This window comes from Fistularia commersonii, chromosome 1, assembly GCF_037954325.1.
Source record: "Fistularia commersonii isolate RoL2024-O1a breed Wild chromosome 1, RoL_Fcom_v1.0, whole genome shotgun sequence".
NCBI classification, from domain to species: Eukaryota; Metazoa; Chordata; class Actinopteri; order Syngnathiformes; family Fistulariidae; genus Fistularia; species Fistularia commersonii.
The window spans coordinates 11,522,947-11,547,718 of record NC_141284.1 but is presented as its reverse complement, the minus strand read 5'-3'; the positions used below and the strand labels follow the sequence as shown (position 1 = coordinate 11,547,718).

General features: G+C 41.0%; 1 protein-coding gene across 3 annotated transcripts; it reads right to left on the bottom strand.

Moving 5' to 3' along the window:
- Nucleotides 1–309: 309 nt before the first annotated feature.
- LOC147237358 (filamin-A-interacting protein 1-like) lies at nt 310–24,435 on the bottom strand. 3 transcript variants are annotated; one of them, XM_086147847.1, is made up of 7 exons: nt 24,227–24,435; nt 24,017–24,109; nt 15,400–15,688; nt 14,775–14,948; nt 14,396–14,574; nt 5,118–7,908; nt 310–1,063 (listed from the first exon to the last, which is right to left on the bottom strand). In XM_086147847.1, the coding sequence occupies exons 3-7, from the start codon at nt 15,679–15,681 to the stop codon at nt 866–868; spliced, it is 3,624 nt and encodes a 1,207-aa protein (XP_086003973.1). In that variant the 5' UTR covers nt 15,682–15,688; nt 24,017–24,109; nt 24,227–24,435; the 3' UTR covers nt 310–865. The 3 variants fall into 3 exon arrangements, with proteins under 3 accessions (XP_086003973.1, XP_086003957.1, XP_086003963.1); XM_086147831.1 differs by having other exon boundaries at nt 24,017–24,435; XM_086147837.1 differs by lacking the exon at nt 24,017–24,109.
- Between the last annotated feature and the right edge of the window lie 337 nt (nt 24,436–24,772).

Genomic DNA, 24,772 nt, shown 5'->3' with positions numbered 1-24,772 from the left:
TTCTGAGTTACTGAAGGTATCAAATTATGAATATGTATGTATAAATATCAAATGTATTTAATGCCTAACGCTTAGGACTCATTTTTCAATGAAACTGAATAGGTGAACCCTCAGCATTGCAAATTGAGAATTCAGGTTACCACGGATGGTTAGTCTCGGTCATTCATTTTTCCATCAGAAAAGTTTACCGAAACACAAATGACTTGTAAAATTAAATTCAAGGTTTTCTTCAAGCGATCTCAGAGTAGGGAATTCAGGTCACATGAATTCCAAAATAAATGCATACTAATGTATTCAATGTTTATTCGTAAATGTTTGGTTTGACTTGTAAATAATAGTTGGCAATTGAAAGGCTTGTAACAAAGATAAATTCTTAATTTCCATTTTTTTTTCCACATGTTGGTGCTGAATATTTTACAGTAAAAATACAAATTCAAAATTCACTTTGATTTTTCAAAAACAAACTGTATGTCTTATAATGTGTTACATCATATATAAAATACAGGAAAACCAACAAAATAGCAAACAATAATGGAGTCAGGATTCTTAATGGGACTAGCTGTTAGAGATCCCTACATCTCTAATAATGATAATAATAATAATATTAATGGAGTCAGTTACATAGAGCAATAGATAGTTTAGACATTATGTGACATTTATCTGACGAATATCACATCAAAATAAACACTGTAAATAAAAGTTATGTGGTTCCACCTAAATGATGACACTTTACAATCTCAGATAGCAGTTCCTTGGAGATGCATGGAGAGATATAAGAGCTTTTATTTATAACCACTACCACTGTAATTTTTTGTCACTGTAGCACCATAAAATGTATTTTATTGTTTGTACATCAATAAAAAAATCACAGTTTCCCTCCATTTTGATAAGTAGTGGTATTAACAGTTGACTTCCTCACTTCAATCTTCATTGACTGACTCTCAGGTCCGCACTCCAGCTTCAGTCCACTTGAAATCCCCAGCATCGTCTTTCCAGTTTTCAGGCTCTTCGACATTGGAATGCGGGTCAGCCCTGCACGAGGAGCTTGAACATCATGCCCAGTCTGTTTGACAATTAAAAAAAAAAACAGAATAGTTTTTCAGATTGGACGATGAAGAAAGAAACCGTTTCAGGAGACTGAATGACAAAACTAATGGCAGAAATATAGAATTTCTGCCCGAGGCAGGCACATGCACAGTAGAAATTACATGCCTAAAACCGTGGATATTAGTCATGCCTTTATTTCAAACCACAGTTCTATATGTAATGTTTGTGCATGTGCAACATATTTTGTACGACCCTTGGGGCAATGATCTTCAATGTTGTCCATGTAAGATAACACAGTGAAACAACCATAAATTGAAAAATAACTGTTGCAGAAAACCTAATCAAAACTCAGAAGTGCTCAAGCAATCCCACAGGGCCATTTTTGTCATTTCTGCCCTTTCAATATCTACAAAGATCATGGTGTAGAACTTCTAGCCTTAAAAGGCTAGAAGTTAAACATTTTAATAGATTCACTAAAATCGGTCATAGCATTGCTCCAGTACCCAATGGCACATGCAGAATATTAAAAAAAGTAATAGAACTTCTTCTTCTTCTTCTTCTTCTTCTTCTTCTTCTTCTTCTTCTTCTTCTTCTTCTTCTTCTTCTTCTTCTTCTTCTTATTATTATTATTATTATTATTATTATTATTATTATCATTATTATTATTATTATTATTATTATTATTATTATTATTATTATTATTATTATTGCTCTTCCCTGCCTGCTCTTAAGCTTCAAGCCTTATCTAACCTTTCCACCTGGTCTCCTGGACACACAGTGCATCCACTTTCCTTCTCTGCATCATGTCGACCAACTCTCTACCTTTTCGTGTTATAGTCCCAATATTCAAAGTCCCTACTCTCAATCCCAGATTCTTGCCTTTCCTCTTTTCTCACTGCTTCCAAACATGCCTTCCTCCTCTCCTTCTTTGACCTATATTAGCCCAGTTTCCGCTGGTTCCCCGTATGTCATTGGTACCAATGGCTGTCGCTGTTAACCCGGGCTTTGACCGATACGGTTTGATATGGTTATTAGGTTTGATTCGCGAGTTTGGTTTTGGCAAAAGTTTTAAGCCGGATGCCCTTCCTGACACAACCCTCTGCATTTATCCGGGCTTTGGACCGGCCCAGGGAGACACTGGCCAATGCCCCCCCTGTAACAAGCTCAGGGAGACACTGGCCCGTGCGCCCAGAAGCTTCATTTCATCCCCCAATAATTAAGATTTCTAAAAATGAATTTCCATACTGTGAGTATCTATTGCAGAATTAGCTTGAATCGAAATTGTATATTTAGAGCTGTATACAGACTGCGGGGTGGAAATTAAGATGTTTAAAGTTTAAAAATGTTGCCGTGTTTTTTTATTCCAACACTGACAGTGTCTATTGTAGAGTAATATTTTTGATATAAGGGAGTATGAAACAAACCCCACTGAAAGTATTTGTGGTCGTAGATTCCTCTTCATTTTTTTTTTTGGCTGCTGATTTCAGGGGTCATCACAGCAAGTTAACTACCTCCATCTAACCCTATTCCCTGTATTCTCTTCTCTCACACAAACTAACTTCATGTCCTCTTTGACTTAAACATCTTTCATCTCTTTGGTCTTCTTCTAGGCTTCCTGCCCAGCAGTTCCATACACAGCATACTTCTACAAATATATGCACGATCCCTCTTCTGTACATGCCCCAGTCTTCTCGGTCTGGCCTCTTTGACCTTTGTATCCAAAACATCCAAAGTGCTGCTCTTCTGATAGTTTCATTACTGATCTTATCCATCTTTGTGATTCCCAAAGAGAACCTCAACATCTTCATCTCTGATACCTCCAGCTCTGCTTCCTGTCTTTTCCTAAATGCCACTGTTTCAAAACCATACAGCATTACTGGTCTCACTAACCTATTGTGTATTCTTTTTCATTCTGGCTGATGCTTTTTATCAGCATCAGCCATTTTTTTTACCCTCCGTGAGCTGCCACCTTACCGTGGTGGAGGGTTTGCGTGTCCCAGTGATCCTGGGAGCTATGTTGTCAGGGGCTTCATGCCTCTGGAAGGGTCACCCAAGGCAAACAGGTCCCAGGTGAGGGACCAGACAAAGTGTGGCTCAGACCCACTGCCTTGTGGGTTAGTCTGGGAAGACAAAAGGCTAGGGGAGCAGACCCTGAGAGAAAAGCACGTGTTGGGAGCACACGCAGGCGGGTCACAACAAACCGTGAACCCGCCAGCCTCCAGCAGCATGTCAGTGTGCTGCGAGGTGGCAGCCCCACCAGCTGAATAGCCATCGCAGGGCCAACTACCCAGCATGGTGAAATAAACCAGTTATGAAACCAACCAAAGCAACCAGATTAAACCGGACGGATCTTCTCGGTAACAGACCCCTGCCTGCCCCCGGACTACGCCAACTGGATCTCCGTCACAAAACCCGCATTGCCTGCTGGAATGTCCAGACACTCCTGCGCCCCGGCTATGCCACACTGCTATCCCGTGAACTCTCCAGGTATAACATCACCCTTGCTGGCCTGTGTGAATCACGCTGGCGCGGAACTGGAGAGACCACTGCTGGCGACCATCTTTTCCTCTGGAGCGGCCCAAATGATGGCAGAGGCCTTTATGGAGTAGCCCTAGCCATCCCACTATACCGGAGGAACACTGTCATCAGTTGGAAACCAGTTAGTGATCGACTGCTGTCTGCCCGCCTCCAACACCAATATGGGAAGCTGACAGTCATTGTCACCTACAGCCCAACTGACGTCACCCCAGACCATGCCAAGGACACATTCTATGACAAACTGCAAGATGCCATCCAGGCCGCACCCCCCCATGACATTGTCATTGTCCTCACCGACGCCAATGCCACAATCTCCATTCAGGATCCGACCCTCCCGGCTGTAACTGGCCCAGTCTCCGTCGATACCGCCACCAACGACAACGGCCAACGGTTACTTAACCTCTGCAGAGCCACCAACCTCTGCATCGCTGACTCTTGGTTCCCCCGAAAGCGAATCCACCACTGGACCTGGCACAGCCCGGACGGGAAGACAAAAAAAGCCATAGACCACATCCTCATCTCCCGCTGCTGGAAGACATCGGTTACCAACTGCCGTGTCTTCAGAGGCGCACAGCTTGGCAACACCGACCATCGCATGCTGATAGCCGACCTGCGGCTAAAGCTCAAGGCGGGGGCCTCAGCCAATGCCTCCCCCAAGATATGCGCCACCGGCACATATCCCGGGTGACAAAGCTCCGGTTCTACAATGCCTCAGTCATCTCTGTCCTTGGCCGCTGAACAACACGCTGGCAGCCAGGCTTGATGGATTTGACTCCAGGGCCCTGAGGACATTAGAAGGCATCAGCTGGACCCAGCATGTCACCAACAAGACCTTAAGGGATCGAACCCAGCAGCCCCCAGCATCTCGCCTCGCAGCAATGCGGCGAGTTCGATGGTATGGCCACATCATCCGCCTGCCGGCCGAACATCCCACAAGCTCCATCTTGGTCTTTAATCCCCAGCTAGCCGGATGGAGAAGACCCAGAGGTGCCCCCCGCACCCGCTGGCTTGATGTTGTGGCCCAAGACCTCAGGGCCTGCGGTGTGAGCCTGGCACAGGCACGGCAACTTGCCAACGACAGACCCCAATGGAGAAACCTGGTAGCCACGGTTGGCTCTACGCATCTCGTGCAAGAGGACTAACTACAACTACTGATGCTTTTTAACACGTTACCCCTAAAACTTTTCTCCATCTTTTCCATCCTGCTCGAAAGCATTTCTTCACCTTGTTTCCACACTCTCATTTGCTCCAGACTGATGACCTTAAATACTTAAAATTCTCCACCTTCTTTATCTCCACTTCCTGCAGCCTCATGGTTCCACTAGGGTCCTTCTCATTCATTCTGTAGTTGTATATGATTCAAATTTATCAATTCCAGGTGAGAAAATGCATGGAATTCTTTACATTTATTGACATAAATAAAAATGAAACCCTATCGGTGGATGTTTCAAAGCCTGGGTAAGTTAAACCCGAGTAAAGTGGAAACACAATTATAGCAGTATGGATTACCTTTGCCTTTAAACAAAACTTACCATGCTTTGCGTGGATCTGGTAGCAGTGGGTGTTACAGAGGAAATGGTAATGCTGCTCATAACCTTGCTCTGTGTGCTGCGGGTGGTAGTGGTTGTGATTTGCCGGGGGGATCGTAAAACTGTCCCTGTTGACAAGGTTAATTCCTTGCTCTCCCCTACAGTAGAAATTGGCCTGATCACCATCTTAGGAGGGATACTATTTCCAAGATGAATATGGATCTTGTTATCATCAGTGGTAGTGATGATGCCAGTGTTATTGTGGCCCTTTCTGATAGGCATGGGGACCATCTGCTTTTCAGGAGTAACCTTAAAAACAGCCCTACCCATGGTCATCTCTTGGGATTCTGAGAAGGCAGATGGTTCCTGTTTTAAGGCAGTACTGACAGTCATTATAGTGACAGGGGACAGAGGCCTTCCTGAAGCAGAGGTGGAAGCTGGGCTACTTTCTGGAGACTTTGCTCTGCATATAGTTGTGATAGTGACTGGAGATTTGGCTCTCTGGGGTCCCTGATGTCCAGTGGTGAGCTTCCCCCTGGGGGTTGGATTAGAATTGGTCGGAATTATTGAAATTCTGGATTTAGGATGAGATGGGCCATGCGGAGCTGACCTTGGGAAAACCCCCTGAGCAGTAGGGCTGCTAATCTCAAGGGTAGCCATATTCCTTTGATGGTCTGGTGTCACACGGATATGTAAAGGTTGGCCTTGTCCTTGAGACATATTCAGGTCTGATGGCAGCATATGCAGGTGTTTTTCCAGGTTGGCCTCATGTGCGGTGTTGTCCTTTTTCCTCATCCAGGGAATCCAAGATTTCCTCATACCTAGATCACTGCTAGGTGAAGTGCATCGCTCAATGCCACTTGTCTTTTCTGATGGTTTCTTGAGACACTTCTGTCTTAGATTACTCATTATGTGATTCTCCTCTTGAACAGATTTCCTGATAAACACAGCTGGAGTATCCTCCTCTGTTGGTCCGTTGGAAAAAGCTTCTGTCTGAATCCCCGTGGATGTGACAGCAACATCAACCATTCTCCTCCCATTCAAACTGGGCCTGAGTGCACGACTGTGACGCTTCGCGATCTCCAGCTCTTTGGTAAGATGGAAAACTTCAGTGGCCATGTTCTTTGCTTTCTCCTCTTCTTCCAGGAACCTTTGCTGTAAGACAGAGTAATTGACTTGCAGCTGAGAAAGCTGGTCTTCATTGTGCATCAATTCATGGATCTTCTCCTTGAGCACTGTGACATCGGCTTGCAATTCCCTATTTTTATCCTCCTCTCTCTTGTGCCGTTGTCGCAGTTCCTCCTCCTGGTTTTCCTCCTCTCCCTTCTCGATTGCTTTGTTCCATGCTATCTGACTCCTCATTGCCTCCACTTGCTGGGAGAGAGTGTTAGCTTTGCCTTGTTCAGTTATGAACCTTTTCTCCAACATGTCATACTGATCCTCTGTTTTGATTAAATCTCCCTCCAGCACTTCAAGTTGTTTGAGGCGATTTTTCAGGTGCTCAATTTCAAAGGTCAGCTCTTTTATTTTGTTATCTTCACTTTTTGTCGAATCAGACAGTTTTCCCTTCTCCCATTTTGACAGATTCTTTATGAATGACTTCTCATCTTGCTCAAACCCATCCAACCTCTTTTTCATTTGAGTGACCTTTGAATTGAGATCTTTAGTTTTATCTATTTCATATGCAAGTTTAGTGCTAAGCTCCCCCTTTTCTACAGTTAGAATTTCTACTTTGTTTTCCATCTCTGACTTTAACTTTAAGAGTTTTTTGCTTTCCTCTATAAGTTTCTCAGTGACCTCCATAACCTTCGCTTGCTCTTCTTTAACCATGTTGCTCAAATCCTCATTTTTCTTTTCATCTGACACCATTCGTTCCATCAGAGTCTTCCGTTCTTCCATTAATGCTATAGACAGTGACTTCAGCTTACTTAAGTCATCCTTAAGGCTCAGCTCAGATTTTTCTAACTTGAGTTCAGAGGAGTCAAGTTCTTTCATTTGAATCCTGAGAGCAACAACTTCATCGGAGAGTTCTTTAGTCAGACCCTTCTGTTTTTCTAAAGCAGTGCGTAGCTGCACACATTCATTCTTGCTCAAGTTAAATATGCTCTCAAGTTTCTCTAAATCCAGCATTCTCTCCTGGACTTTCTCAACCTCCAACCGTAGATCTTTACACTTATAATCCTCCTCTTGTAACCTTTTCTTCAGCTCTTGGCACTGAGTTTCAGTTTTGGTAATTTCTTCATCCTTTCCTGCCATCTCCAGCACCCTCTTCCTCAAATTCTCCAGCTCAGAAATTAAGTTTGAGTTCCCCCATTCCCCATTGCTAATCTTCTCCCGCATCTCCTGGAGTTCTTCTTCAGATTTCCTCAAAGCCTTGTTGTTCTGCTCGAGCTCTTCCACTGTCTGTGTAAGCTCTGAAATTTTGGCATGGAGTTGATGGTTGTGGCGCTCCTGAGTGGCGAGCTTGGCCGCCATCTCCTCTTGCTGCTGAGTGAACATGGCTGATTTCTCTTTGAACTCTGCCTCTAAGCTAAGAACCCTGTGGCCATCCTCTTGCGCACATTCCCTGGCATCACTCAGTATGTGTTCCTGCTCCTGAAGCTGCTGACTGAGTTCCTGGACCCGCTGACTCTGCTGGTCCATTTGCTCCAAGTGTTGTTGACGCTCATTAACCAACATGACAGCAAAGGCCTTGAGCTTGACCAGCTCCTCTTGTACCTTGACCAGCCGTTTGGAGTGCTCTTTCTCCTTTTTGACTCGATAGGCTTTCTCGTTCTCAAGCAGCATCTTCAGTCTAAAAAATACCAGAAGAAAAAAAGGGGCAGGTTGTTAGGGAAGCATTTCATGAATGTAAATGTAGCTTCTTGTTTCTGTCCTAGTCATTGAGCCTAACTAACAAGAATTTCTGTACCACATGATAGACATTTCAAAGCATATCATAAACTAAGGCGTACCAAATAAGCAGTAAAATCAAGTGTTTATTTTTGTCTTGACTATTTTTGATCTGTTGATGTTTTAACCAAGTTGATATTAAGAGCTGTTTTCATTCCTTTTGGTTTAATTGAGGAAAAGGGCAAAAACTGCTGCAAATGTTTAATTCAATTTTATCACAAACTTTGCTGCTATGCTGTTAATGCACTTCCCCCCTCACATCTAATTCTTGCTTAAACAAAATCAAATGCAAGGTTGCATGGTCTCCTTATAAACTCACATACACCAATAAAATCATGAAACAGTCCTTTTTTATAATGCGTATAAATATTCTACGTACAACCATAAGAACAGACTCTGTGTATGCACGGCTTAAACAAACTATATAGGCTCATTCATGATATTGCTATAATGCTGGATGGGTTCACTTGTGAAACAAAGTAGTTGCCAAATTCCCTGTAGTTGCCAAATTTTAATGCTTTTCACATCACATTTTTGCACAAAACAACGTTCCTTTCATTTAACAACATGGATTGGATATTGCTTCAGCAGGTTGGGCACCAATATCTTATCAATGCAAGACAGTAGAGAACATCAACATTTCCTCCTCACTAGTTTATATTAATATTGTGACCATTTTCTTTGTTTTAATCAGCTCATATTTTACCCTGCGCTTCCTAGGGAATTTGCTGAAAGGCACTGAAACTCCTCAGTCTGAGTCTGATGAAAGACAAGCTACTGGCCAACTATCAAAACAAAGTGTTGTACAGGAACCACCTTTCTTAACAGATTAGCCATTGTGTTTTGAGCAAACAATTGAGGTTATATAAAACAGCATAAAATTGATGTGCTGGTAAAAGTAATACTTTAAATTATAATGTGTTTATTACAAGTGGTTGTTCTTTCCCCCCCAGGACTTTAAAAAGAAAAATATGAAAAGGTCAGGTCAAGTTCTGAATTTTGATGTAATCATCATGGGATGGTTTCAGATCAAGCCTTGGTATGCTTGACTTTACACCCATGCTTGACATGGACGCTTGTTTGAAAAATGATACAGTTTCTTGTAAAAGTCACTAAATCTACCAGTGTCACTGAAATATTTGAACTTCCCCAAATGCAAATTGACCTGCTTTGGTTTCGGTGTGTCCCCTGCCAATTTCCTTCTCCAAATAACTTGTATTCATTTTAAGATTCCTGGGCTCTAAAGGATGTTAACAGTGCCTCCCACTGCAATCACATAAACGGCTTTGCGTCCTGATTTGATGACAGCATTGTATCACAACAATTTGATCTGGATGTAAACGCAGCCTCGGGGCGGCACTGGCCGGTGTCTCCCTGAGCCAGCCTCGGGGGGGGGGGCGGCACAGGCCATAACTTTTGCCAAAACCAAACATACAAATCAATCATAATAACCAGATCATTCCAGATCAGTCAAGGCCCAGGTTAACAGCGACAGACATTGGTACCAATGACCTACGGGGAACCAGTGGAAACTGGGCTACTGTAGGTCAAAGAAGGAGAGGAGGAAGGCATGTTTGGAAGCAGAAAGAGAAGAGGAAAGGCAAGAGTCTGGGATTGAGTCTGGGGATTGAGAGTAGGGACTTTGAATATTGGGACTATGACATGAAAAGGTGGAGAGTTGGTCGACATGATGCAGAGAAGGAAAGTGGATACACTGTGTGTCCAGGAGACCAGGTGGAAGTTAGTTAGGAGTTAGTTAGGAATGTCCTGGAGGTGAAAAGAATGTCAGATAGACTAATGAGTCTGAAATTGGAAATTGAAGGTGTAATGTTCAATGTTATTAGTGGCTGTGCCCCGGAGGTGGGATGTGAGTTTGAGGAGAAGGAGAAGTTCTGGAAAGAGCTAGATGAAGTGATGCAGAATATCCCCAGAGATAAGAGAGTGGTAATTTGAGCACACTTCAATGGGCATATTGGTGCAGGCAATATAGAGGATGAAGAAGTGATGGGCAGATTTGGTATACAGGATAGGAACGCAGAGGGACAGATGGTGGTAGATTTTGCAAAAAGGATGGAAATGGCTGTAGTGAACACTTTTTTCCAGAAAAGAAAAGAACATATGGTAACTTATAAGAGTGGAGGTAGGAGCACACAGTAGACTACATCTTGTGTAGACCAGGTAACCTGAAAGAGATCAGTGACTGCAAAGTAGTTGTAGGTGAGATTGTAGCCAGACAGCATAGGATGGTGGTTTGTAGGATGACTCTGCTGACAAGGAAGATCAAGAGCACAGAGTGGTGGAAACTGAAAAGGGAGGAGTGTTGTATGGTTTTCAGGGAGGAGTTGAGAAAGGCTCTGGGTGGTCAGGGAGAGCTTCCAGATGATTGGACAACAACAGCTAGTGTTATCAGGGAGACAGGTAGGAGAGTAACTGCCGCGTCATCTGGAAGGATGGAAGAGATAAAGATGGAAAGGATGTACAACAGGTCCGGGTGATTAAGGATAGAGAGGGAAATGTATTGACAGATGCTTGAAGAGTGATGGGAAAATGGAAAGTGTACTTTGAAGAGCTGATGAATGTGGGTAGATGAGGTGACTATTGTAGACAACAAAGTAGCAGGGATGAGTAAAAGTGAAGTGAGGAAGGCATTGAAGAGGATGAAGAGTGGAAAGGCAGTTGGTCCGGATGATATACCTGTGGAGGTGTGGAAGTTTCTAGGAGAGGCTGCGGTACAGTTTCTGATTCTATTATTCAACAGGATCTTAGAGAGTGAGAAGATGCCTGAAGAATGGAGAAAAAGTGTGATGGTGCCCATTTTTAAGAATAAGGGGGATGTGCAGAATTGTGGCAACTATAGAGGAATACAGTTGATGAGCCATACAATAAAGTTATGGAAAAAAGTAGTGGAAACTAGACTGAGAGCAAAAGTCAGCATTTGTGAACAGCAGTATGGCTTCATGCCTAGAAAGAGTACTACAGATGCAGTATTTGCTTTGAGAATGCTAACAGAGAGGTAAAGAGAAGTCCAAAGGGAGCTGCATTGAGTTTTTGTAGACCTAGAAAAAGCATATGACAGGGTGCCAAGAGAGGAGCTCTGGTGTTGTATGAGGAAATCTGGAATCGCAGAGAAGTATGATAGACAGGTAAAGGACAGGTATGCTAACTGTGAGACAGTGGTATGGTTTGCTGTAGATGTAACAGAGAAGTTCAAGGTGGAGGTGGGACTCAATCAGGGATCAGCTTTGAGCCCCTTCTTGTTTGCAGTAGTGATGGGCAGGCTGACAGATGAGATTAGACAGGAATCTCCATGGACCATGATGTTTGCAGATGACATTGTGATCTGCAGTGAGAGCAGAGAACAGGTTAAGGAAAATCTAGAGAGGTGAAGGTATGCGCTGGAAAGGAGAGGAATGAAAGTTAGTCACAGCAAGACAGAGTATATATGTGTGAATAAAAGGAACTCAGGTGGAACGGTGAGGCTACAAGGAGTGGAGATCAAGAAGTTGGGGGATTTCAGGTACTTGGGGTCAACAGTCCAGAGTAACGGAGTGTGGAAAAGAGGTGAAGAGTTGAGTTCAAGCAGGTTGGGATGGGTGGTGAAAAGTGTCAGAGGTACTATGCGATAGAAGACTATCAGCCAGAATGAAAGGAAAGGTGTACAAGACAGTGGTGAGACCAGCGATGTTGTATGGCCTAGAAACAGTTCCAATGACAAAAAGACAGGAGGCAGAGCTAGATGTGGCAGAGATGAAAATGCTAAGGTTCTCTTTGGGAGTGACCAGGATGGATAGGATCAGGAATGTGTCCATCAGAGGGACGGCTCAAGTTAGATGCTTTGAAGAGAATGTCAAAGAAGCCAGACTGAGCTTGCTCGGTCATGTACAAAGGAGGAAGAGTGAATATATTGGTAGATGGATGCTGGAATTGGACCTGCCAGGCAGCGTGTCTCGAAGAAGACCCAGGAGAAGATTTATGGACGTAGTGAGAGAGGATATTAAGGTAGTTGGTGTGAGAGGAGGATACAGAGAATATGGTTAGATGGAGAAGGTTGATCTGTTGCGATCCCTGATGGAAAAGCCGAAAGGAGAAGAAGATTTTGGACCTTAATGTTACCAAATTGAAGGAGCTGCATTTAGGGCAGCAGTTGGTGTTCAGGGAGTACAGATCACCCACTTTTAGAACGAGTCACAAGCCACTCCCTTTAAACAGCAGGGACAAGCACCTTTCAAATCACACTGACTATACTACCAAAGTAAGATGGCATCTCTTTGCTCAACAGGGAGGCTTTGATACATCAGTAACTGTGAGTGTTGTCATTCACAATATCCTTTTTTGATATAAAAAAGCTCTGAGAAAAATAAAACCAACTGGCACAGAATCATTCAATCAGGGAGACCTGCTCATCAGTGCATACATCCCCTCCTCCCACCAACTCAGTTTCAGCTGTGTGAATCATACACACTGCCATTTGAACTTTTTTTCCAAGGTCCTCTACATTTTGAAGAGCTCTTATCATTTGTCACTATATATAACTGAATCCGCCAATGTTAATAATACATTGTATCTATGATTTTTGGTGCTGTGTAACTTGCATTCTAATGACAGCCTACTATGATAGAGGCTCTGCTCATTGAGCATTTGTTACTGCTGTTGCCCCGTCGCTTTCTTCTCAGATTTTTGTGACACTTTCTAAAGGGTCAGTCAAAGAAAATGTGAAGGGGTGTGCATTTAGATTCTCTAAAATCTGAATTGAGTCCATGTGATGTGTTAAATTTGGTCTTTTTCAGCCAGCTGAGTTGTAAACCTTAGCTTTACTATTCACTTGCTACGCAAAATGAAACAAAAACAGTAATATATTTCAAGTGAATTCTTTAATTAAACCTCCATCTTGCTTTTTAAAATTGATGTATTTTAGAATGTATACATAGAAGCGAAAATGTGCTCTTGGCCCTATTATAGCAACTGTGATAGCGACTGGGTTGGGATGGCTGGTATGGAGATCATGTGGTCCATTTCTTGTGTCCGGCGTAAAATTTTAACTTAGATGGAGAGTGTGTGCACACAATACATCCATGCAGCATGAGGTGTCTCAAGTTTTGACAGCTCTGAAATCAACATGTCAGTGGCCTGTTGTCCACTCTTCTTATGACGTGCTGCGCGTCTTCTGCTTACTTGTTTTTCTTAAGAACAGGTCAAAGTTTTATTTTGTTGATGCAGATATTTGTCATGAGAATAACAGCAAGACAAATTATGGATCAAGCATCCAATTACTCTTCATTTAGGAGGATACAATTAGAGAGCATCCTTTCACAAACACCTTCAGTGGATATTAATACTGATATCCCAGGTTCTTTTTCTCCCCCTTTCACACATATGATACGATCATTAGTGCTGGAAAATGCACACCTCCCATTTTCTGTCTCCGCACAATGTCTCCAGGCTCCTCTGGATAAAAGTAAAGGTTAAAAGCTCAGTGATTACTTCATTTCCTCCAAGGAGTGGCCACACAACCTCCATCCCCTGACCTCCCTCTCCCAAAGCAAAGACCCTGACCCTCTTCTCATTCACACTTCTAATCTACATTCCTGGTTTTTACATGCAAAGCATGGCGCCTCCCCCTGTCAAAGTAAAATATTCAAGGTTATCACTTTAGTAAGCGATCCAAGCCCCCATCGCCTCCTCCTACCATTTCACTTTGTTTATGAGGCCAACTCACATGCATTCTCACATGTTGAGAGTCACACCTCTTCCACTTTGGATGACTTATCAAAATGATTAACTGGTTCATGTATTTCAAAATCCCCCTCCCATCTTACTCAGGGGCTTCTTTTTACCGAACAATCTCTCTTTTCTCTCTTGCCAACTAAACTACATGAAATATTACCATATTAAAATCATACATTCAAATAAACAGCCTCTCATGTTCATTTTCCTTTTCCATCTTCATACTTCTACTCAGAGGGACTATGGCAGCATCTGTTGTAAGTTTATCTATCTTGGAACAACAACCCCCACTTGAGTTTTTTTTTCACTTCTTTGTTCTTTTTTTCAGCATAATATGTTTCCTTTATGTTGCTTTTCTGTACTTTAATCAAGGATGTAAGGAAGAGCTGTGTTGTGCTGTCGATAAAGCCCCCTAAGGTAAACTGATTGCAAGAAATGTTCCCCATTTCCTGCAATGAAGCATGAAAGCCTCTTGTTTTCCTTTTGTTAACATACATCTTTAATGTATGTGTCTGTTGAATAGCTCCATCTTTTTTTGTAATTGACATTATTCATGGAGCCAAAGATATTCGAGCAACAAATCAATTTAACTATTCCCTATTTGTCTCAAATTATTTCAACAAAGAGTAGTTTTGTGTTTCAGCTCCCAACTTTCCACCCCTTACCTTTCTCTCTCCTGCTCCAGGAGGTTAGTGAAGTCATCACTCTTGTTCATGTAATCAATGTGCTTGCGTTTTTCTGTGTCCAGCTCATGAACAGTACGTCGGTGGCACTTTTCAGCAAGCAGTAACTGACTCAGCATTCGCCGGTATGTGTCCCTGTGCTTCTCTTGCAGGCGTTCCAACTGCAGATGGAAGACCACACACACACACACACACACACACACACACACACAAGCACACACATGCACACACACACAAACTACTGGAAATGCTTTCACTGTGATTAAAGATTTATGTACATTTTTGTACATCATGGTAATCAAGAGTCTGGAAAACAGTTGTCACTCCCCATATTTTGAACAGAAAAACTACAGTGACTGACTTCAGTTACAGTCTTTTGGTAGACACTTTGGTTGCGTGGTTTGCTGCCGGTGATGGTACCATCCCTCTGTAGAGCATGGAGGGCCGAGCAGGGTGATACGGGGCCATACTGAGATTCAAGGGCCTCTTGCGGTGTTTTTTTGCACTTAATCATGGAGATCACATCTTCTCTCGCCTGCAATAATAAATATATAAAAGAGACACATGTAATAAATGAATGTGTGGATGTGTTCCTTATCCGATGGAACAGAGAGAGGTTGATTTTTCCCAGGTACTCAAAAGTATAAGTGAAAAAGAAGCTCTATAGACATGTTGTGCTCTAGTATTAAATGGACTTTTGAATTCCCTCTACATTCTTTTGTAAATGGTAATGTGTCATATTCCTCTACATAGTCACTTGTTTAGGAGAGACTCATGTGCTTCCTCCAGGTGGTTAGAAAATTTCCCCACAAGGCGGAGCTACTGTACAAAAAAAAAACTAACTTAATTCAACACAAATGTATAGACAAGAAGTGAACACTTAAAGGCATGCAGTTTCCCAAATTCCATTTTATGTGTGTTGTTACAAAAGATTGTGGTCGTTGCACATGTCAACCACCTTGTTTCAGCTGATCAAATCATCTCACCTGAACTTCCCCTTCCATTATCCCCAGAAGTCTCAGTAGATCCTCTTTGGGCAGATTCGTGATGTCCCACCTCTTCTCCGCCATCTCAGTGGAATCCAACAATAGCTTCTCTTTGTCAAAAATCACCTCCATTTTATCGTCACCGCCCTGTTGTTGAACTTTGGCCTTAATGCTCCTTACAGTTAGACCCACTTCCTGATCTGGGCTGATATCATGACTACCTTGTGGAACTTCGAGCACCTCATTGGCCGGATCATCCAACCCGGTGCTTTTGGATCTCATCTCGTACCTGTTCACGAACAGAGAAGGGAGCTTGTTATCCTTTCAGCATAGACTTATTTTTTCTTTTGTGAAAATCCCCGCACTTGATTGTAACTTTCACTTGTGACAATCTGAATACCACTTAACTTTATAAGTGGAAATTTTCTTTGGATATTGTCACAATAATTAGTAACCCTACAAAAAAAAGGAAGCTTGAGAATTCTGACTAAATTACTCTGAGGTATTCCAAAGATTTAAGACTACACCTTATCGCAAATGCAGATTATTATTATGTTAGATACTTTCCTCTGAAAATAAAGATGCAAAATTGCTGACTTGTGAGTGTGTCTCGAGTTGTTTATCAGAGACTATATGTTGATGGTCTGAAAGCATGTTTGAGTGCATTAGCCTCATTTGCAGGGTCCAAGTTAGAGCCAATTTTTATTATCACTGTAACTGCAACATCAGATTGCTACATTTTATTAGAAATTAGTATAAGACTGCAACAAATGGGCTCACACACAATCATTATCAAGACAGCAGTGGCTCTCTGGTGTGTAACAGCCTGCGTGTTCGCTTTCATTTAAGATCTCTAACTATGGCCTTGGGAAGCCTAGCAAGTGCACCCTTTGTGATCGATTTCAAATATGACATCACCTCCTGATCAAACACAAATGTAAGAATACGCCAGGGCTTAAAAAAAGGCCTCTGTTGTAATCTTGTTAGGTAATGATCTCAATAATGTTCTGAGCTATTCATTACAAACTTACAAATGTAGTCTTGAGAACATACACGAGGAAATTAGTCTAAGAGGCCAAAAACAACATTAACTATCATTGTCTAGTCATTACAGAAAACTGCAAGTTCAAGTATGCTGTTTGTTCCAGAAAATACAGTATGTATGCAGAGATTCGCCAACTGGACTATCAAAGGTTCTGGTTCTCTTGAAAGAGAAATGTTTTTAGCAAATGTTATCAACGACCTTAAGACCACAGTGAATCAATGATGCTTGAAAATAACTTCTTTGAATCCCTGTTATTTCCAGGAAATAGGAACTTCCAAAAGGAGATAGAAATGTCAAGATGGCAGCGACAGCATCTCTGACTTCAAAGAAAGAATAAAAAAATCTGACAAACCTACACTTAAAGTGAATTTCTTATCTTGCCACAAAGAGCAAGCAAGTACATGTTGGCTCCAGAGAGATCTGGGTCTTAATCGGAGATAAAGTGCAGTGACTTCTGTCCTTTGCCATGACAAGTAGTTTCAGCTGGCTTCATTTAATTCACATGTTGCACAGGAGAACATGTATGCTGACCCTCCAAGTAAGCAGTATTAAACTTGAGCGAGAGCTGAGGAAGGCTAATACCCGGGTGGCATTCAAACTGGCACTTCCGGGTCCTGAATGTGAAGAAATGTTTGCAGTGCCGTAAATGACTTAGGAGGGCAGTGCTGGCAAAATAGCTGAAGTATGAAAGCAGTGTAATTTCAATTTTCTAAGGGATGGCATGAAAATCCACAGATGTTCCTTCATTTGCTCAGCTCAATTTGCAGTGTTGCACTCCAACAGAGCATAAAAATGAGATCACTGTGACACTGCAACAGAAAAACAACAACAACAAAAAAAAAAAAAAAAACAACAAAAAAAATCTGTGATGTATTGACCATCTGAAAAAGTTCATTAAGGGAACAGAAAGCTCATGCAACCCATGGGGCTTCAAGTGTTGCCAAAAATCATCCCGCTATGTTAATAAATGTTAAAGTTAATCATTGTTGCAAGTTGATCTATAGTTGTTTTTTTCCTGTTCTTTAATGTTAATAAGGATACATGTTGTGCAGAGGTGTACATACAACAATGTTACAGACAAATTATACTATTTGTAGTTGTGGTGGAGAGTAGGGGGGGGGTCAAAATGTTTTCTTCTTCCTAGGGGGGGGGCGTAACAGAAAAAAATTGAGAAACACTGATTTAAACACACCAAAAAATCAAAGAGCAATGCAACAGTCCATTTTGTGATGCCGTTGAAGAGTATCCTGATACATTTAAATCTGCTCTCTCCTTTTAGCAGCGGTTTGGTCACCACTAACTTTTAAGTGATAGATAATTACAGTCCTAAGTTGCTAAATTGTTAGTTACACTTCACAGTATTTGTCTGGTCCATCATTTTAGTGTTTTTACTGAAAATGCGTTTCAGCATCTTTTGCTTCCTGCTGATGAAACAGTGTAAAACCCAAACTCTAAACAGAGAGATTCTATAAATGGGACCCGTGAGGGGAAGGTTTCTGTTAAAATCTGCTGTTTGCTGAGCAAACTGAACACACTGAGCACACTTTCAAAATTACGCATCGATCCATTTAAACATTACTTCGCGCTGCATCTACTGGTGACTAGATTGAGTTTGACAAGTCTTTTTTCACAGCAGGCAGCTGAAGACAATTATTTATCAATATATTCCCATCAAAATGTGAATGTCAGTTTTGGAGTTCTTGACCATATTGGATTCTCAAACAGAGCAACTGTGGATTTTAGAGTTATATGACCCACATTATAGTCTCGCATCCCAGTTGTCTTTTTGTAAAATACAGGAGAGCTAGCAGACAAAAAGTATTTGGTCTGATGTCTGTGATAACCACCTACCAGCACAACCATGTTATTACAATGTTACAGGCTCCCTGGCATCCTCCGTTTCAGTTATGGCATGTAATGTTTCGAATATGAAAGCACCAGCAAGGCCCCAGTCAAAGCCTGAGTCTTAATTTAAAGTGGGACCCCAGATTTATCTTAGAGCTTTGGACACGAGCAGCTGTCACGTTTTGAGGCACCGCTGTCATTCCAGAGTGAAAAAGGGTTGTAATATCTTGTCACAAGACAGCAAGTGGGTCCACGGGCGATTGTTATTTCACCTCTTTCTTTATTTTGAAATTTTGATTTGATAACAGAAATATCAATATCTTTCAGATTGCAGGAATTCTTTGTAAACATTGCTTAAACATTATACATTTGAAAAGTACTTCGGTTTTTGTATTAAAACTATTCAGGGAATTAATTTATCAAGTGAGCAGTACCAAGCACAAATAATTATATCAAAATATCCAATTGTACTTCTTTTCTGTCTTTAATTGTAATTTAAATGATTGTGCAGGATCAAACAAGGCGATGAACAGATTTGTCTTCTTTTTTTAAGACAAAGGGTCTCAGTAATCACTGTGCATCATATCCTGACATAATTATGTAATACCTGTGATCCCGTATTTTGGACCCAAATGGGATTCTTGGATCTTTTGGGTATTTGTAAGGACGTGTTCCAATATCCGGTGATATTTTCTGTAAGGAGTGGGAGGCACTGTCTCAAGGCAATTGTTAAAAGATTTAAAGATTAAAAAAATAAATAAATCGGGAAAAAAAAAAGAAAGAAAAGGCATAAAGAGCACACACACACATATATATATATATATATATATATACCAGTACATATACATATTTATATCCATATATGTATGTATATATATCTATCTATGTATATACATAGATAGATATACATATGTATATATATATACATATATACCAATACATATACATATTTATATACATATATGTATACATATATAGATATACATAACATATGTATACAGACAACTAATATAAAGTAAAGAAAAAATGGGCCTGATGAATCGGAATTACCTGCGTTTTAGTACTGCAACATATTAAATTGATGAATTAAGTACTGGTGACATATACCTGTTCATGAGTGTTCACATTGTATAAACTGAAAATTCTTTTGGGCATGTATTCATTTTCAGAAGTCTGGCCAAAGATTTTTTCTATTTTCTCGCCATAACTTCAGTAAAATAAGGTCAGTATTATCGGTACACATTGTCCCTGTCTAAGATGTTCAGTGAGTTGAAAAAAGGTGAGGTGAAAAGGTCTAGAGTTACTACCCTAAAGCTGCATTGATTTTCTAGACATATATGTGTGCAGCTCTAAATAATACAACAATGTGCTACAACAGAAACAAATATTTCATCCAGAAAGCTTGGATCAAGTCACAGTGCAAACCTTCCATCCATCCATCATCTTCCGCTTATCTTGCACCCAGGGTCACAGGGGAACAGGCTCATGCTGGAGGCTATTCCAGCTGTCATCGGGTGAGAGGTGGGGTACACCCTGGACTAGTTGCCAGTCAATCAAAGGGTAACATAGAAAGACAACCATTCACTCACTCACTCACTCACTCATTCAGGGCAATTTTCCAAATTTGAAAATGATTTTGAACTGTGGGAGGAAACCCACACAAATACGCAAACTCCACACAGAAAAGTCCTCATGTCAGAATCAAAACAGAGTCCTCCATGTTGTGAGGCTGAAGCACTAACCACTGCGCCACCCCAGCGCAAACCTAATGTGACTAAATAAGGGGGGAGAAATGTAATTTGCATGGGAGCCTTTGGCGACTTCTTCTGCTACAGGACACTAATAAAATATAGCATCATCTGAGCTACCCTTTTGTCTTGACAAGACAAGCAAAAGAAAAGTAGCTCACTGAGCAGTTAATTCCTATCCAAACAGTGACAGTGGCTGGGGTTTAAAATATGTCAGTCAGTCTGAATTTTTCTAAGCACCTTATGTTTCCCATGCAGGGGCAAAATGCAACTTGGGTCTGTTCCAGGATTATGACTCACAGTGCATTCCTGCATAGAATGTAAGTGATCTCAGGGGTCATATTTTACATAACAGCCATCCTCTTGGAAAGAAAAAAAGCAATTTTCACTGTCTAAAAATAGCAACACCAGCTCAGACCGATCTTCCTACAACTTGAGTTTTCAGGAACATTTTGTGGTGTTAAAAAGTAAAACTGTCAGAGACCACTTGGGAGGAACTTAAATATGTAATGCCTGACCGACTGCAGTCATGCCCCTTTTACTTCATATCAGTTTTCATTCTACAGTTGGCATGCCAGAGAAGAGCAGAATGGTATTCGATGTGATAAGTTTCATCTTGTAGTATTCTCCTAGCGTCACTATAACTTAATACTCTCACTGGAGTCGTCCTTGGCACCAGCAATCAAGACATTACTGGTGGCCAAATGAAGAGGACTGCATAATTCTGTTAACTGTGACGGCTGAATAGCTGTTTAGAAAAAACAAGGTAGTTACCGATTTAATCAATTTAAAAACCATGACATGTTGCTGATGGTGATGCTTATGGCACGTCATTGCATTTCATCTCTGGGGAACTAACAAAGAATAATATCTCCACTTTGGGTCATACATCGTAAGCGCTGTTGTTTAAGAGAGAGAAAATGAATGAATAATGATTTAAACAGCTTTACTTTTTCTAAAGAGTGAAGTTATCACCAAGCATATGGATCACTGCAGCTGGAACAGATGAATCACCTTCATCTCTCATAATTAGAAGACTAACCACAGGATGGGGACACAGGAATACAATCATTGTTTTGGACAACCAATTCAGAGTCTACATGAATTTGTTTGATGACAGAAAGTATCATTTTCTGTCGGTGAATCCTAAAAATAAAAAGCAGTTTGTCCTCAAGATCATTATAATGTTTTATTATCACCTTTATAGCATTGGTAGCCAGGGTGGGATCATGTTCTGGTTGGTATATAAATAGAAACATGAGGATGAAGCAGACTCAGATATGGTACAATGTTAAGAGGTCAGCCATTTGTCTGAGGTCTCATCTAAATTTGTTCTTGTTTAGGATGTATTGTGTAGCCAGCAAGGTGAAAGACTTTGGATTACTTCGGGTGCCTGTAGTAAGCATGTGGTACTACAATTGAGTCCGTAGCTAATTGTAATTGTTGTGATAATTTGATGTCAAGTCAGTTTGACGGTTGAGAAACTACAATTGAAAAGAGATCATTAGGGTTTTTTTGCTCACAGGGGTTACTTAAATTCTCGAAAATTCTTTTTTCAAAACTAACATTATTGCATATGTGGCTTTTACCACCATGAGGACTAGTTGGCCTCTAATGTAATCTTTTCAGTATCGAAAATATTGACCACATTTTCATCTAGGGAAATTCTCAGAAATGGCAAATTGTTTTAAAATATAGTTACCGTCAAAACAGTGTTGTATCATGTCTTCACGACCATATCAATAAACTCTGTATTTGTATTTATTCAAATACACACATTTAATCGAGTGATCTATGTATCTGTTTGCTTCTTGCTTTTTTTTCTTTCTTCCTTTCTTTCTTGATTTGATTACCAAATTACTTACTTACATACATGCTGCCAGCACAGGGTCTCTTAATTTTTCCCCTATGTAGATTTTTTTTTTTCCCACTTCTAAAATGTTATTTTTTATACTCAGACAGATACAGTGATGCTACAAATGATGAATGTGCTGGTAAGGAGATGGAATACATTGTTTTAGGTTCCAACATGCCTTATATACATTTGCAACACACATGGAATTTACTAAATGCCGTTATCACTTCAAAACATTAATGTATGTCGAGCAGCAGTTTATGACAAATATAGAAAGTGTTGCTATCTCTCATAGTGCAATTACTGTAGTATCAAATGATCTTGAAGTCTTGGGTTGTTATGGAAGTTAAGAACTTATTTTTAAACCAAAGGGACATGAGTTATAAGTGCCACTGACCTGCTAAATATCCAAATGTGTCTAAACTACATTTTTGGAATACAAGCTGTGGCTCTTATATGACTGGAGCAGTGCATGTGTTGGTGACAGCTGTTGTTGAAGCCCACTATGCATAAGGGAAGGACACCGGCCATAGTGACCAGCTCCATCTAATATTATATTGTAATTCAATTCAAGAAGAAATACATGGACACGCCTGATCCAGGCCATATACACAGAGAGAAACATATGCATTTTGAGGGGCGAGACAATAGACATGCAGAGTCAGAAAGGAACGCTGTAGAAATAGTGCAGGAGACCTTAAAGGTGTCAACAATTGTGGCAACAGCAATTGTACCCTGCTCAGAATACAAGTTACCACACCACGTGTTAGACAGAATAATTTAACATAGTAGGGTGTTGCGTTAATGTTAAAATGTATTTCTCTATTTACTGTTTATTTTTTTCTAGACAAATAGCAGATTATTTCACCAAGACCAATGAATGAAAATGACAAGCATTTACTTAAATAAAATACAAATCTTAATCCTTACTTTTGCTAAAAGTTAAAATGCAGTATTAGAGGCCCTTATAGGCCATGCGGTATTCACTATGATGTCAATGCTATGGAAGCTTGAACAGTTACAGTATGATATCCGTGACCTGCGTGATGAGTGAGGTGACGCTGGACTAAAGTTATTCTATGGAATGTGCGGGTGACTATTTGATGAATCTCTCTTAATAGCATGCTTGTTCTGTTTTAACAGCAACCACAACATTGATTTACAGTCAGAAAGATTTGGTTACGAGCTGGGGCAGATGACTGCTCAGTCAACATTCTCAATTTTGGCTTTTTCAAGTGGCCAGAGACACTCAGCACTATCTGTCAACACAGAAATTATGTATTGAGATGAAACCAGTGCAACAATTTTTCAAGAAGCAGTTCAATTTTACCAGTTTTTTGTTCTGTGTGGGTGATGCATCAGCTCAAGAGGAGGAGAAAGGTTGCCAAGGGGCTCTGGACACTTGTCAAAAAGGGCAGGAGAAGCCACACCCGCAGTCAAATCCGATGCTAGGAGTTTTGATACATCACGTTTACATTTCAGCTGAGGCAATGTGCATCTTGACAAATGGACAGTGGCTGGCAGGAGCCATATGCCTCCTCCAAAAAGTCTGATGATCTAATATGTATGAAGTGTAATTCATTTTATGTCTTTTTTTTTTTTCTTTTATTCCTCATTTTATTTTCATTAATCATAGTCAACAAATATTCTGCTTGAAATATAGTCTACTACAGTTTGTGGAGGTCTACTGGTCTTCATAATCTGTGTTTGTTTGTGAGGAGGTGCAGTTAGGTTAGAGATGAAGCTGCAGGTTGTGTGGGCTCTCTTATAAGACTAATAAATTCTCAAGTGGGACCTGATAAATACCCCAACTCGCTTTCTCTTTGTTCATGTGACTCATTTTATCGTCATCCTCGATTTCTGGTGAATTAGTGGTCTTCACTGCCCACACGAAATCCACAAACCTCCACACTCTAAATGGTCTTATTCATACTGCAGTGTAACATGTCATTCAGGGAGAAATGTTTCATTCATGACTGACTTATCTTTATGCACTGTAAAAATGACAACGCTGTAAACCCATCAAGTACTCACTTGTCTTGTTGGTTAATTCTTCTAAAATATGGTCCTGACGTAAGATAAATAAATTACATATTTAAAGGAAGTTGCTATGAGTCATAGTACCATTTCAACAAGGAGAGCGGCTCATGGTCAGTCAGTGGTCCTTATTGGTTGAGTGACTTGATGATAGTCAAGAAGCATCTAAGTCTTATCAGTCTGACAGGAGTGAAGCAGAACAACTGATAAGTTTGGTACTGAAGCACATTGTTTTGTTTTTCAAGGACAAGAAAGAAAAAGATTGCCTTCATTAACACCAGCTTTATGGAGCGTTACCTGTTGCTGTGTCGTCCTAAAGTTCAAGCAGTTACGCCTTGAGTAATCCCAAAAGAAAAGATACAAGGCAGTAAAGTATCCAATATCCACTTGTGATGTCCTCCTGCTTTGGCTTCTGAGCGATGAAAGGAGCCATCCTTTGCTCTCTTCTCTCTCCCCTTTCAGTTCTTCAGGTCAGGGAGGGAATAGCAAAGCAATATCTGAGTCCTTCAAACTCCCTTCACCTCCACCCCCTTCCACCCTCCCACCATCCCCTCCCTCTTTCCCTCCCACAGCCTGTCCGGCTTTGCTCTCTGTTTCTAGAAGTCACTTGAAGAGTCGTCGAACAAAAGGAGGAAGGTAAAGGGGCAGAAGGATTTTCTTTGTAATAAAACTGTTTCAGTTTGGCACACTGTCAATTAACCCTCTACTCTTTTTGACAGGACTTTCAGAGGGTAAGTATAGGACTACTGTTGTGGACTTGCAACTACCACAATGCTCCTATGTGAAGCTGGGTGAGTGCTAGATATCTTAACTGCCCAGTAAGTAAGCTCCCCAATGATATTC